Below are 15,525 nucleotides of genomic sequence, written 5' to 3'. Positions count from 1 at the left end.
CTGGCCCAGATGTACCTCCCAGGCTATAGCATTATCTCTAATTACCCGGCACCGAGACCTCCAGGAGTAACTTTCTGTATACATATAAAAATATACAGCTCTGAACAATAAGCTTCTCAAAGCAGAGGCTATTTTTAGAGCTATGCTTACTGAACCAGCATCCAGCATTTCCCTGCTTGTCAGCAGCTCCCGGCGGGATGGGCAGGCGCCACAGGGATATGTAGGCAGCGCTTAGGAATGGTGGGGTCTTCTCAGACCTCTCGAGCATAGCAAGAAAGGGGCCGTTTGGCAGGATGCCCAAGCTGGCGGGGGCATGGCGGTGGCAGACAGCTCTTGCTCCTTGCCCTCTGGTCCTGAGCGCCCTGCACAGCTCTGCAAGGTCTGCCTCCATCCTAATGTGGTGACAACATGAGTGACAGGGAGAATCTCCAACCCCAGCTTCCCTGAGCCTCGATTTCCCACTTGCCTGGGGTGGGGGAAAGGCCACCACTTCGAGGCAATGTGATGGAGTCAGGTGAATGGCGCCCTGGCAAGGAGCCCTGCAGACAGCCAATGCCCTACCTAATTAGAGGGAATTATCCAGGAGGGGCCTCGGCAGCGCCCTTCCTCAGTTGGGGCTTGTTCTCGTCAGCGCACAGCCAGAGGGAAGAAAAAAGTCTGCTGTCCTGTGAAGCCAGCGCATGCAGCCAGGCCCTCACCCTGTCCTGTCAACATGTTTTCCAAGGTCATCTTTCTGGCCCTGGGGAAGTGGTGGCTCCAGTCTCCCCAGCCCAGGCCTCACTCCTAAACATAAAGAACATCTGTCTCCAGCCTGCTAGAGATGGGCTGGACTGTCCCAGTCCTCTGCTTGTGAGTCAGTCCCATTAAAATAACCCGGAGGACCAGAACGGGCTTTGGAGATGGGAATTCAGGGTCCTGGAGACAGGGACGGGCAGGAGGGCAGCCCTTGGAACCTGCGATCAGATATCCCTTGAATGTTTATGATCCTGGAGGCTCCCATCGGGATGAGGGTCTTGGCTGTGCATAAACACTGAGCCCGATGCAAGGCCAGGGGAGGCCCCGCATGGTGCGTGGTGCCTGCCCAGGGGGTCCCATGGAGCTCAGAGCATGGCAAATGTGTGTGTGGGGGGAAGGGGTCACCCAGGCAGGAGGGAAGGAAAAGGGGTTCTAGATCTACAAGTGCCACCTCCACTGTCTCGGTCATGTCGAGCTCTTGGGTCTCTTCATAGCACACCCCTCACTATCTTTTTTCCATTCATTTGTTCTGTAAGTCTGTCTCTTGCTGTGAGAAAGCTGACTCCAGAAGGGTGGAGGTGTGGCTGCCTGTGCTGCTTCTGTTTCTGGATCAGGCATCCCCAGTGCTGTGAACAGGGCTTAGCACAAGCAGGTGCTCAGTTAGTATTTGTGGATGGATGGATGGATGAGTGATGGATGCTACTGGTGACTAAGGAGCCCACAAGAACCTGGAAGGCAGCATCACTCATCTGTCCATTCAACAAACACAGAGAGCTCTATGCCAGGTGCACCCTCCCACAACCGCACCTCGTCTGACCTTCTCCCCTGGACCAAGAGCCGCGGGACCAAACCCCTCTCATTTCCTTCTAAGACCCTCAGGCGGCATCCCCTTATCACACTGTCCCCTGGCATTTCAGCTGGGCCCCCTTGTTCACTCCCTGTGAACCTGGGGCAGGGCTCACTCCTCTCTGGTTTGCAAGCAGGGGCACCGAGGCCTGGAGGGGAGCGAGGCTTAGCTGGGTCACTGACACACTGCACAGCCGAGACGGGGCTCACTCCCTCACCCTGCAGCTGGGCCTCCGAAATATTAAACGGCTGCAGAATGTTTCTCCGAGATACAGATATGTGGTCTGCACCCAGAACACTGCTCTCCACGCCCTGAGTCACAGGGGGACAGGGGCCTCATGCGGTCCCACCCCTTGGGGACCCCTGGCTCAGTTCCCCTGGGCCTACCTCTGCCCTGTGCCCATCTCCCACAATCCTGGGAAGGCTGTGAGGCCAGGCTGGCTCTGGCGGGGCCTCAGACAGGAAGCAGAAACAGAGTCTCACTCCACAAGTTGGTGAACGTGCGCTTTTACTTAGGCTGAAAGCCAGCTGGCAGAGGGCAGCCATGAAACTCTGCATGAGGGCAGGCGCCCGGGGCGACGCAAACACCCTGCAGTCAAGTCCAGCCAGGGCCTCTGCTCGGTGAGGGGCCAGTCCTAGTGGCATCGCCATTAGTCCCAGAGCAGTTGGTTTTCAACCTGCCTGGGATCTCACCCTACATCCTGGAGTCCGGAGCATTAAGCTGGGGATAGGCCTAAACCAGGGGGATAATCAGGCTTCAACACCAGTCCTGCAGTCAAGCCCAGGATGGGCAGCCTTTCCACAGAGAGTCTGTGAAAAAGCCCTTTATTCTCCCCAGTGCTATCTGGGCCAGGCCAAGGCAGGGTGAGGCCCATCCGGGACCCTGAGCCTTGCCCCCGGGGCAAAGCTGGGTGGGAGGCCTGATGCCCCCCCTCCCCCATACAGACACTGTAGACCTCACAGAGCTCCCTGAAAGCCAGAGGGTCTCTCTGCTCATGGCTCACGGGGTCTCAACACAGAGCTCCAGGTCAGCAGCCCTGGGCCTAAAGAGTATTTAAAAAAGAAACAAACAAAAAACCCTCCAAAGCTATAATAAATCACCACACTTGACATCTAGAAGGTATTTTTTCTCCTTTAAATGCAAATCCAGGCTTCTGACTTTTCTTGGGGAGAGAAATGGTTGAGGATCTGGCCATACTGGGCCCACGGTCCTGCCTGATGACAGACAGAGCAGGGGTAGCCACACCCAGATGGGGCATGCTCTTCCTCTGCCCTAGTCCTCACAGCTCCCTATTGCTCGCCATACTCGGCCTGCTCCTCCCCCATTGGTCACCTTCTTGCCTGCTGCCATGCTCACAGAGGACCCATCTCAAAGAGCAGCAGTCTGATCTGCGGACCCGGGCTCAGCCATTCCCAGGGAACCTGATTTAGAACACCAGGTCCCGAGGGGCAGGATCCAAGACTTCCCACAGCTCTGCACGGCTAGTGGGAACGTCAGGGCCTTCTGCTCTGCTGCATCCTGTATTTAACTTTTACAAGACCTTACCAATGTAACGCCACCACACTGGTTCTGATCCAAAACCATGTGGCCATCATAGCCACCAAGCCTCAATTTCCCAGATGCCCTCATTTCTCAGTTCCATATGGTCAAGATATCATTTGAAAAGCCCTCTGATGGGGCACCTGGGTGGCTCAGTTGGTTAAGCGTCCGACTTCAGCTCAGGTCATGATCCCACGGTCCGTGGATTCGAGCCCTGTGTCTGGCTCTGTGCTGACAGCTCGGAGCCTGGAGCCTGCTTCAGATTCTGTGTCTCCCTCTCTCTCTCTGTCCCTCCCCCATTCATGCTCTGTCTCTCACTGTCTCAAAAATAAATAAACATTAAAAAAAAAGAAAAGAAAAGAAAAGCCCTGTGATAACCTGGTGTCTATTCTCAAACTGGACTCTCAGGTGGTCTCCTGGGGTTGGAAGCTCAGCTCTGCCCACCCTAGGCCGCCTCCTCTGCCTGTCTCTGTATTTGGAACAATGCCCTCATGGCTCCAGAAGCACCCACAGAGAGTATGGGGAAGATCGGTGAGATCAGACCATGTTGAGACGAGGTTCCCACTTCCGGGCTGAGTGACCTGGGGCAAGTTACCTCACCTCTCTGGGCTTCTGGTTGTCTCATCTTTGCAGTGGGGATCATTCCTGCCCTTCTTGCCCAACAGAAATGTGGGAATCAAGAGGGGACACACTTTGCCAGCTACAAACCCCTGTGTAGGCATGTGGGGCTGTCTCTGCTGTGCTCCCACTGCTGATCAGAGAAGAAGGGCTCAGTAGAGAGTCTTTTGCTGGGATTGTCAAGGCCAAAAAGAGGGATTCAGGATAAGTGTCCTCCAGCCAAGCACCAAACTAAGCACGTCCTGCTTGGGAAACCAGAAATGTCTCTTGTGGATCTGTACAGAGCTTTATACTTTCAGAAGCCCCTTTCCCTGCATCCTTCCCACTGCTTACCTGGTCTCAAGCAATAAAGTTTACAAAACAGCTTCCCTGACTATGATCTCATCTGTGTATGGCATTGCCCTCTTCCTTTTCTATATATATAGCTATTTTCTATATACTCTGCCAGACCCTCACCCCCAGCTAAGCCAGGGTAGTCCTTGTTGGTTTTGACTTTTTGACTGCATAAAGACGACCAGAGCTTCCAACCCCTGGGGCTCACTCGGAAAGATTTTTCAGAATACACACACACACACACACACACACACACACACACACACACACACACAGAGCCAAAAATCTTCTGGCTGAGCCAAATTAAATACAGAGGCCTCTAGTTATTTCCATACGTGCAAAATGGACTCAAATAAAGCAGTTCTCTGTGGCAGGCTCCAGCAGACAGGGCTGGGCCAGGCCCCAGGGACGCCCCGGGAGTGCCGGGCAGGAGGCACAGGCTGGGGAGGCTGGCGCTGGGACAGAGTGTGGGCAGAGAGGAGGAAGATGCCCACTGTGCAGGCCTCGCTGCCTCCGGCCCACCCTGCTGGCCAGGGCCAGGCGTGCGGCCGTCTGGGAGCCTGGGACAGCCTCGGCCCCAGCTCTCCAGTCCCACCCAGACTGGCACCCATACTAAGCTTGCCTACCCTCAACAGCCAGAAAGCACTTTCTAAAATGCAAATCGCTCAAGTCTTTTCGGGCATAAAATCTTTGTCATGGTCCAGGCGTCTCAATGGGGCACTTCCTCTGGCCTCCCACAGGCTCCCAACCCACCTCCCAGCCTGCTGCCCCTCCCGCTGACCCCACCTCACTCCCAGGCTGCAGCTCTGCGGCGCTGTGACTCCCGGCCTGGCCCTGGATGCGCCACCACGGAGGGAGCAGAGCCCACAAGAGCCCACGGGACTGCTCTGCCCAGCTGTGAGCTGACCCCAGGAGGCGGCGCATTTCATGTGTCTGGGTCCGCAGTGATGAAAACCCACGTATAAAATGCATAAATGAGTAAATAAATGAACGGACGACGGCGCGAAAGATACTACACTGACAACAACAGATGCTCGCACAGAAATAACTCGTAGCGTCCTGTCACAATGTTTTAAAACAGATTTTCATTTTTTAAAGCAGTTTTAGGTTCCCAGAAACACTGAGCAGAAAGTAGAGATATCCCATATTCTCCGTCACCCCCTCCCCACGCATAACCTCCCCCGCTCTCACCTCCCCAGCCCTCTCTGTGCTGCATTTTCTAATCCATGGACCTACACTGACATGAGGTTTTCACCCCAAGTCCACAGTTTACAGGAGGCTTCACTCTTGGTGGCGCGGACAACCACTACTGGAGACGGATGCAGCGTCATCTCCCCATTTCATGGATGGAGAAACTGACGTGCAGTGGGGCGATGTGACTTAGCACAGCCCACACAACCCCCACACAGGTGACTGAGGCACCGGGCCAAGCACTTCACGCCCCCCACCTTCCGCATGGTCTTCCCTCTCCTGGGAAAGCCTCCCCCTCACCTGCTGCCCCCCATCTTCCCACGTCTGGGAGAAAGATGGAGGCTCAGGATAGGGAGCACCAACCCCTCAACCTCCTGCACCTGCAGCTTTGGCACATGGCCCTTCCCTGTAGACTGCCTGTCTGGCACCTGGCAGAAAGGGGCTGTGTGACCTTGGGTAAGTGACTTGGCTTCTCTGTGCCTCCGTCTGCTGGCCGTAAAATGTGGGTACTGTCTATCTCACAGGCAAATGATAATGCAGACACAAATCCTCAGCCTGGGGCCTGTCACCCAGAGTGCTCAGGGTAGCTGCTGTTATTATCACGATACAGGATTATTACTCCCCACGGTGCACGGGGGCCATGGGGACTAAGGGAGGGACTCTAAGGCTGTGAGTGTGCAACAACGGGAAGAAGCCTTAAGCACACCCTTTGTTCACAAGTAGGCGCTGGACCGTGTGACCCAACCGCAGCACGTGCACCTGAGGAGAGCGAGGGGTGAGCTGACAGGACATGGCCACTGCTCAGAGCAGAACGGGGGTGGGACTCAGGCCCACGGTTTGTTTTTTTAACTAAACTGGGTTGAGGGCCCACTGGGTGCCAAGCACTGTAAGGTGCAAGGGGTAGTATATGTTCCTAAAAATATATCAGAATATTATTGAAACTAATACAGGAATTGCAACTAAAATTTGCCAAGCACCTGTTATGTGCCAGGCTCCAAAAGCAGCACCATTAGAAGCAGCAGGGTGGAAGAGACCACGTGGTGAGAAGGGAAGGGGACCTGGCAGAGGCCTAGGGAAGCCCGGGACTGACACAGTGTGGTGGGAGGAAGCCGGGAAAGCCTGGTCGCTTAGGCCAGGGAAGAGCGCTCAGAGTGTCCAGAGGCCAAGCAAGGTGAGGGGCCAACCTGTCTCGGGGCAAAGGCAGGTGCCACTGCCCAACTCTGCCAGCAGGCAAGGGGCAAGGAGGGCAGCAGGCAGGGCCTGTGGAGCCACTCAGCAGAGTCCCAGTCCTGCCTGGGGAGCCAAGGCATGACGGCAAGAGCCTTGGGCACTCCTGACCTGATGCGAGCCCAGGAAAGTCCTCGCCTGATGGGGACGCACGAGCCTGGCCTCCCCTAGCCACCTGTAGACACAGCGCCTTTGACACAGACTTCTCTGAATGGGGCAGGCATCGCTTGGTCTTCAAGGCTGGGAAACTGGCCCGGCCTCCAGCTTCCCCAGTTGGGTCAACGCAGCCAAGGGCCGTTTAGGGAACTCTACGCTTTGTCCTGGGAACCCACCCCAACAAACTGGACATCTCCGCCTCCACACGACAGGTCCTTGACTAAAACCACCAAAATGTCTGGGATGTGCTTTGAAATAATCTGGGGGCAATGAAATACAATTGTCTGTAGGGGTCATCGTACCATTCTCTCTAGTTCTGTGTATGTTTAAAATATTTCATAAGGAAAAGTTCAAAATAGTGCTAAGAATCTGCTATCCACATCAAGGCCTTCCCCGGGCCATTTTGCCAATTTTTACTAAGTAGGAAAACAAAAACAAAATCCCAGTTCCTGCCCATTTAAGTTATGGCTCTTAGAAAAGTCAGTGGCCCCAAAGAAACAGAGAGGAGTTTGCATGGCTGCACCTCCCCCGCTCCTTCCTCCTCTGGTAACAGCAGAGGAAAGAGCTGCTTCCCCAAACACTTCCTTTCCAACTGCCCCCCCACCCCCGCACGGGACTAACTGCACTTCGGGGTCCAGTCCAGGGCCTGTACGGGGAAATCACGGCAGGAATAACAACTGTGGTCGATACCAATTAATAAGAACCGTAGGAACGACTGGCATTTAGTGAACACCTACTACAAGTCTGGCACCGTTCTAGCCCCCCCTTTCTTGTCATCTCCGTGGAGAGTCATCCCAGGGAATGTGGAAGACAGTTCTTACACCCAGATGACCTCCTGGGGCCGGCAAACACTGCTGCTGGGGTTCAAGGCCACTTGCCAGGGCTTCCAAGGGTCCTCTGTCAACTCTGCAAAATGACAGTGCACCTCTGTGCCCATCTGAGTGCCAGGGCCCAGTGGGGTCCTGCCGGTGCCTTCCCTCTCCTCTGCCCACCATTCTAAGGCCCAGACTCCCCCCACCTAGTGATGTCAGGGAGCAGGAAAGATACATTAACCAGAATACCAAATGACCTTCTGCAAAGCTTGGGCATTATTTTCATTTTTGTCTTGGTTTGCTTATCCGTAAAGTGGGAATGCCACCAGCTACATACTAAGGGTCCGGGGAAGTTCAAATAAGGTAAGTATGTAAAATTCAAAGGCCACCCAAATGTCAGATACTATCATTTTTATTCTGTGGCCTGTTCCGGCTCCGGTCTCAAACCTCTGCCAACTCCAGACCCACCAAAAACAGTTGTGGCTTTGCTCAAAGCCAGCTGAACCCTTTCCCTTTCATACCAGCAGGTTCTAGGCACTGTTGTATATGTCACCCACAACCACCTCGCACGATCCCCACTCACAGAGGTGGCCACCTTGCCCTGGCCACTCATTCACAGAGGAGCAGAATTGGGACTCATGTCAACTTTCTCCAGCCCAAATGTCACCTTCTTCCCGCTGCGGCCAGCTGCCTCACTGCCTGGCGGCTGGACCAGGCTGGGGAGGGCAGGACAGCACCGTGAAGGACCCAAGGCCAGGCTCTGGAGCTCTTAGCCGCATTCGGCACCAGGAGCAACCCCAGGTAGACCAGATGCCACACTTGCCCTAAGTACCAGATCTCAGCACAGGCATCCGGTGGTGAACTCTGGAGGCCACCATGCCCCACCTCAGGGGCACGGGGCTGAGGCATCAGCCTCAATGTCCCCACTCCTGAAGTGTCCCCAGGGGGCCTCTCCATCACCCATGGTGCAGACCATTTCCCTGTCCTGTCTAAGAAACCTTCACTCTGAGAGCCAAGCCACCTTATTTTGCAATTTTTCCAACCCATAGGCAAAGCGATTCCCAAAATGCTTTGGACCATCCTCTACAAGCACATGCACAAGCCTATGGGCCTTCGTTGTCTGTCACCAAGGCTGCGACTGTCTCGCTTGTGAGCAGCACCACGACCCTCGCGTGGCTCCCCTCAACTCGCACCCCTCTTCTTCCTTCTCACTCTTACCTCTGGCTTTGTCTGTGGCCAAAAGGAGAGAAGATGCATTCCTGTCTAACAACACATCTCCCCTGAATGAGTACCATGGTCCAATTTCAGCACAGTTGGACCTGGAAGCCCTGATGTCACAGCTAAAAGCTAGCACCTGTCGGGTGTTAACTGTGTGGCATTTAAGCACTTCGCGTGGATTAATTTGTTTAATCCTCATAGAAACTCCCTTGGTTCCTACTGTCACCTACATTTTACAAATGGGGAAACCAAGGCACAGGAAGCCTGAGGACCACGCCTGAAATCACAGAGAGTGTGCGGAGCAGAGCTGGGGTTAGGGCTATGGGCGGGCTGGCCACAGAATCTGCTCCCCTAACACTGGGTCAAACGTCCTTCCTCAGCAAATGACCACAAGAGTCACTAAGCCCACCCCTCTTCACAGAGGGGAAACCAAGGCCCAGAAAGGGGATGGGAAGAGGTGACGGGTGCCGGAGCTTATAGGGAGGCTGAATGCCAACAGCCAGTTAGAGCCAGCTCTGCCCAGGCCTCTGGAGGGAGAGAACCTTCCAAGCTTAGCAAGAATCAGGATGGATAGTAACAACCACAATGATTATAATTAACATTTATTGAGCACTTACTGTATATAATACGATAAGGCACGGTTTTAAGTGTTTCACGTGTACTGACTCATTTAATTCTTATGCCACCTAGCCTCCCTGCCAGAAAAAGGAAAAGCAAACACCAGTTGCTTCCATCTTTTAAAACAGCCACCGGGGACAAAGTATTCATGGTGGTGGACAGACCTGGACTGGGCTTGGGCAACAGGCGATTTTGGGAAACCTGAATGAGGAGGCTGTCTCCTAGCTGGGGATTCTTCCAAACTTTCCAGTTTATTAACAGTCCTTCTCCTCTCTCGTGGGAGCGAGTTCAGCAGCCCACATGCATGTGTGTCTCCTAATGACGTCAAAGGCCCTGGCCTTGGGTTTCCTCACCATGCAGAAGCTGGTTGTGTTTGCTCTGGTCCTGCAGAGAGTCAGGGGACAGCTGGCTTTTGTCCCCAAGAGCCCGGTCTGTGCTGAGGCTGGCCTGGGGCAAGTGTGCTCCCTTCAGACTGCACAAGTGCTCGGGACCAAAGGGCTCGGTCTCAGATTCCGGTTGGAGCATCTGGGGGAGCAGCTCTTGGGGTCTGAGGGGTCTGGCAAGACACCAGGGGGGCCCAGAGGGTTGTCATCAAACCAGCCTGAGGCTGGGACATTTGGGAACATTTTGGAAATGATGACACCAGGGGATACCAGACACACCTGTTCCATGGCTTGGGAAAGATGCAAAAGACTCCATTGTGATGGTGACATATTTTGTTAAAGGTTACTTAATCCCAGAGGAGGCACGGGCTGGCTAATGAAGAACACAGACCCCAAAGCCAGGCGGACTGAGTGCAAATCCCAGCTCTAAGACCTGCCGGCCAGTGACCCTGGGCAAGTCACATAACCTTTCCCCAACTGTTCCCCAAATGGGGACGGAATGCTATTATTATTATTACTACACTGACCTTTGAGCAAAGAGGAAAAAACAAATGTGGTCATAGTTTCCCCGTCCAGACAAACAAGGAGGGACTCTTGCTATGCTTCTGCATCTGGGCCTTCAGTTCAGATTAGGCTGTCACCATGTTAGGAAAGCGGCACACCGAGGAAAGAAAACGGAAAGAATGACCCTCTCCATCAAGAAGCAGGGAAGCCATGGCTACGTTCAAATAAAGCATAAAAGGACATTAAAGTCAGAGCAGCTAGGACCATGCCTTACCCTCAAGGACGGGGGTTGCACAAAAAGCCATGCAGCTCCAGAAGCCACCGAAAAAGAAAACTGCGAGGAGCCACTTTAACTCAGTAGCTCTCCAAAGAGAAGCGGCAGTGATGATGCTGATGTTGACAGCTGTCACTTGTTGGGGCATCTAATAGGTATAAGTCACCTGGCCAAGCTTCATATCCCCTCTGGGGAGCCCCATTTCATGGATGGGAAAATCAAGGCTCAGACAGGGAGGCAACATCACCGAAGCCACACAGCTGGGAAGAGGCAGAGTTGGTTTTGTGCCACCCCGAGGCCTGTGTTCTGTGACACATTGTTTCAAATCATTAATCCTGGTTCCTTTACATCTAGCCCAGGGCCTGGCACAAAGCAGGGGCTCAGTAGCTGGTGAGTGAATAAAGGAACACAGGAAAATGCAACAGTGGGTCTTAATCACCTTCTGAGAACAAAGCACCCCCCAGCGCAGGAGAGCATGCGGGTGCATTCGCTCACAGACACCCGGCTGTGCCTACCACTTGGCCACAGGCATCAGGACGCACAGGCCCAGGGCTTAAAGGGGCACTTGCCCGTCTAGGGGTACAGCCACAGCAGCCAGAGGAGTGGCAGGTCCAGGTGGCACCACGCCATGTTTTCCACCATAATCACCATCTATTGCCTCTCAGCAGCAGCTCAGGCAGGGTGAACGGCCAGATTCTCCAAGGCTGCACCAATTAATTCTTCAAGAGCCTTAATGGCCTTTAAACTCATTATGCTTCGATTCTGAGGACAAGTGATAAATCACATTCAACGGCCTTTGAGCATCCTCCCCCACCACACAAACACACACACGCTTCTGGGCCTGGGGGGCCCAGGCCACCTCTGCGGAGCTCTCCCCTGGGGCCCCTGGCCTGGTGCAAGCCCACTGGGCAGATATTCCACACGTCATCACAATTCAGAGGAAATTTACAAAAGGGGAAGGAAGAGAATCCCACAGGTCACTGGCGGTGGGAAGAGCAGAGTGCTGACTTGGACAGTCGCAGTTGGAGCTGGAGACGTGGGGCCGACTAGCACTGCCAGGGCTGTCGGACGCATCCTCAAGCATCTCTGTGAAGCGGGTATCATCCCCTTCCACGGAGGGGGCCACTGAGGCTCAGAGGGATGTGGCAACTTGCGTAGCGTCACAAAGCTGAGCTGGGATTTCAAAGTCCGTCTGCCTCCCCAAGCCCTCCTCTGCTGATGCCCTGAGCTGCTCTGGACTCACAGATTCTCCTGGCAAACCAAGATACCTCGTTCCACAGAATCTGGTCAGATAGCACCCGCACACACGCACACACACACATATACATCCTGAGCTCCTGGAGCCCGGGGAGCCCTGTTCAGTCCCTTCCAGAAACACCTATTTGCCCAGTCATCACACTGTCTGACCGTGCAGCTGTCAGTCCTGTCCATGTTTTTGAACTGGAGCTGTGTAAATATTAGCACAGCTAGTTCATAGTCCGGCTTCCTTGAGCAAAAGCCTGAAAATCCTGGCAGGGGCTGGCAGGGGCCCTCCAGAGGCCCTCCATCAGAACATCTGGGTTCGACTCCAGGATACCCTTGTCATATTCTGGACAAGTCGTTGGATTCCCTATCTTAACAGCCCCTTTAGAAAGGGAGGGTAAGAAAGGGAGGGTAACAGCCCATTTAGAAAGGGCAGCCTGGGCTGCCGCAAGTCTCAAACAGCAAACCATCATGGTGCTGCCATGTGAGGTGCCATGGGCTGTTAGGGTGGCATGGCTGTGCTTAGAAGGGCTGTCTTGGAGCTGTTACAGACTGGGGGTCTCCTGAGGTCCCTGGAGCATGCTGGCTCCTTTCTGGGTTTAGAGAGGGTTTATCTGGAATGGCCAGCTGGAGGGACTCTGGGTGGGGGGGCAAGCCGGCCAGCCCAAGCAGCTACTGGCTAAGCCTCCACAGGCCAGGAGCTGGCCTGATTTGTTTCTCCCACCCCACCCACTTCCTTCAGAACCACATACCAGGCACTCCACAGCAGTGATCCACCTGCTCTGAGGCTGAAGGGTAAACTTCGGGCTGTGTTGGAGCAGGGCTTCTCAATCTCCAGGACACCTGGTCCGTGTTCTGAGATTGGGGGAGCAGGGGTTTATCACCACCCCTGACGACAAAAGGACCAAAGCAGGCTTCCCTGCAGCTAGAAGATTTAGATTGGATACAAAGAAGGACTTCCAATAAGAAGAGCCTGGCCTTGGGACCTTCACTGTGCTGTCCTGCCCTCCCCAGCCTGGTCCAGCTGCCAGGCAGTGAGGCAGCTGGCCGCAGCGGGAAGAAGGTGACATTTGGGCTGGAGAAATGTACACGAGTGGTGGCCACGGGCATCCCAACTGGAAAGGTGACACTGGAGAGGTCCTAACAGAGGGGCACCAGGGAAACCCTCTCTCAGCTGGGAGTGGAGGAAGAGGTGTAGCCTGCAGAGCATGCCGACTGTGTCCCTGCCAGTCTACTGGTGCCAGGAGGACAAACACTGAGTTTTGCTCCCTGCTGTGTCCCCGGTGCCTAGACAGGGAATGCTCACGGAAGGTACTCAATAAACCGCAGAGCCGGGGGTGCTGATGAGAACGAACACACTCAACCTCAGTTTGCTCTCCGGCGATGTGGGGGGGTGCCGGAGCCACAAGGACAAGAATGCAAATGCAATACCGGGTGGGACAGCTGCATAAGGCAGCGGCACGTGTGGGATATGAATATCGTGACCCCCATTCTCGGACTGATGCCACCAATTCTAGACAGCTGGCCCTGCAGCTGCAGCTTGCCCAGCCCCCACCCCAGACACAAGAAGCAACGGGTTCTTGGGAACCACACCCCCACAACCACCCATGGAGCCTTCAGGGCCCAGCGTCCCAGGCTCCTGGGGTGAGGAGGGGGCAGAGGGGAACACATGCATGTTCTCAGTGCAACTGCCAGACACACACTGCAGAATTTTTGAACTCAGAGATCAAACGGCTGCAGGTGGGCTTGCCCCCGCAGCCCCCAGGGGGCCCGACGCAAGCCCAGTCGGCTTGTCAACAAATCCTCTCCGCCCCACCGCCTGGCTCCTGGCTCCTCCGAGGGGCCTGCAGACAGCTCGGGGGGCAGCTGTGCTGGCGAGCGTAGCAAGGAAATCGATATTCTCAGCACATACACACTCTCTCTCTCTCTCTCCCTGTCTCCATAAATGCGGGCCTTGGACACTCAGGCAGCCACCCACAGCCCCAAAGCAGAAAAGGGTTGCTCTCTGGGATACACCTTTATTCCCCCGACCCCACAAAGACTCCATCCCTGAGCACACCAGGCGCACAGAAACACGCACACGCCATCCCATCGGCAGACCCCTCACTGCCGCACTCAACACAACAGCGGCAGCCACACAGATCTCAGGTTCCCCGACGCACTCCTGGGTGGCCCGGCCGGGAGCACACCTGGAGCACCTGCGCACAGCCTCACACGCGCTTGCACAGGGTCTCCCTGACGGCGCACGCGTGACCCTGGACACAGGCCCAGGGTCTCGCGGAACTAGGCCCACGGGGAGACTCCCTGGCAGCCTCCGCCCGCCCGCAACGATGCCCGCGGGCCACACTCCGACTCACAAACTCCAGTCCGCTCGCTCCCAGCTGGCACCGATACCCACTCCCATCAGTTTCTCCCATGGAAGCTCACCCCCACACAAGCTCCCATCCCAACAGTCACTCGCCAGGGAGTGCACCCCCCCCCCCCCCGCCCCGTCCTGACACCATCTCTTCTTCTCACACGCACAAACTCAGGTCCCAGGTCCGGGTGCACCCACACCACTCAGCCTCCCTCCACCCTGTCAGCCCTCCTCCCTCTCTCACACACAGGCACTCCCCACACACATCCTGACGGTCTCACGCACGCCGGCACACCCATCCCCACAGCCTCGCCGGCACACGCTCGCACGCTCGCACTTACAGTCCCGACAGACTCTACCAAACCAACGCAGGCAACACAGCACCCGGCTCTCTCACGAACCCACAACATACCGCACGCCAACTGTGCGACGGCTGGGTGCCGCTGGCATCCCCACCCCGCCCCGCCGGCCTAGGTCCGCGCAGCTCCTCCCCAAAGCCCTCTCGCCCAAGGCCCCGGCGCTCACCCCCCCACCCGCCCCGACCCGACCCCCGGCCTCGGCCCCGCCCGGGGCCCTTACCCGCTGTCAAGCTCCAGCTCCAGCAGGGACTGGGTCCGCTCCGAGTTGCAGTGCAGGCACCACATGGCGGCCGCGGCGGGAGCTGACGGGGCCGGGCGCCCGGGACCCAGGCCCCGCCGAGCACTGCCGACTCCCGCCGGGGCGGCCGGATCCCGGGGCGGACACCCGACCACCCGGAGACCTGACCACCCGCCACGCGACCACGTCGGGTCACCCGGTCCAGTGCCCGCCGGTTCCCGCTACTCCCGGCCGCAAGTCTGAGCCCCCAGACCAGCCGAGCCCACTCCTCCACCACCACACCACCACCGCCGCCACCCGCCCGCCTGGCGCAGAGCGAGGCCCGGCCGGAGGAATGTGGCCCGTGAGGGGGCGGAGCCAGGGGCGGGGCCGGAGGACGGACTGCGCCGGGGGGGCGGGGCCGCGCGGAGCCTCGTGGGGAAGCGCGGGGGCGGGGCTGCACGCAAGGGGCGGGGCAGGACGGGGCGGGGCTGCGCACGGGGGCGGGGCGAGCAGAGCCAAGTCCGGAGGAGAGCCGGGGCGAAGTTTTCTGGGGGGACAGCATCCCCTGTACCTTTTCCGGGAGGGCGGTGCGCTCCCTCCAAAACAGAGTCCCCACACGTACATATCTTCCTCCCCAAAGTGTAAGCACAGCAAATACAAAACCCACACCAACCGGCTGTAGCCTACTCTGCTGACGGCGCCAATGTCTGCCAATCCCGGCTTTGGCCTCGGTTTATAAAATGAGGCCTTTGCTCCCCGGAAAGGTGTGGTTTGTGGGCTCTGAAGCTCCTGACCCAGAGAAAAAAGTGGGTTCCATCCTGAGGCTGGGGACACCCATTTGGGGACTTTTTGGTGAGAATCTGATGAAAGCAGCTTCTTTTTCCCTAAGCCTA

General features: G+C 56.3%; 1 protein-coding gene across 11 annotated transcripts in view; it reads right to left on the bottom strand.

Moving 5' to 3' along the window:
* Positions 1-15,525, bottom strand: part of IQSEC1 (IQ motif and Sec7 domain ArfGEF 1) — a 425,063-nt gene that overhangs the window by 58,431 nt on the left and 351,107 nt on the right. Inside the window, exon 1 of one of the 11 annotated variants that reach the window (XM_053896945.1) lies at positions 14,633-14,948. The exons of 9 other annotated variants lie outside the window; for them this stretch is intronic. In XM_053896945.1, coding sequence (XP_053752920.1) covers positions 14,633-14,697 — 65 coding nt within the window. In that variant the 5' untranslated portion in view covers positions 14,698-14,948. Of the gene's footprint in view, positions 1-14,632; positions 14,949-15,525 lie in introns of those variants that run through there. One more of the 11 variants, XM_053896951.1, reaches the window with a different exon arrangement.

The sequence above is a fragment of the Panthera pardus genome, unplaced genomic scaffold (genome assembly GCF_024362965.1).
Source record: "Panthera pardus isolate Hobbes unplaced genomic scaffold, ASM2436296v1 HiC_scaffold_8, whole genome shotgun sequence".
Classification (NCBI taxonomy): domain Eukaryota; kingdom Metazoa; phylum Chordata; class Mammalia; order Carnivora; family Felidae; genus Panthera; species Panthera pardus.
The sequence above is the reverse complement of the archived record's forward strand: the minus strand, read 5'-3'. Positions and strand labels throughout refer to the sequence as shown.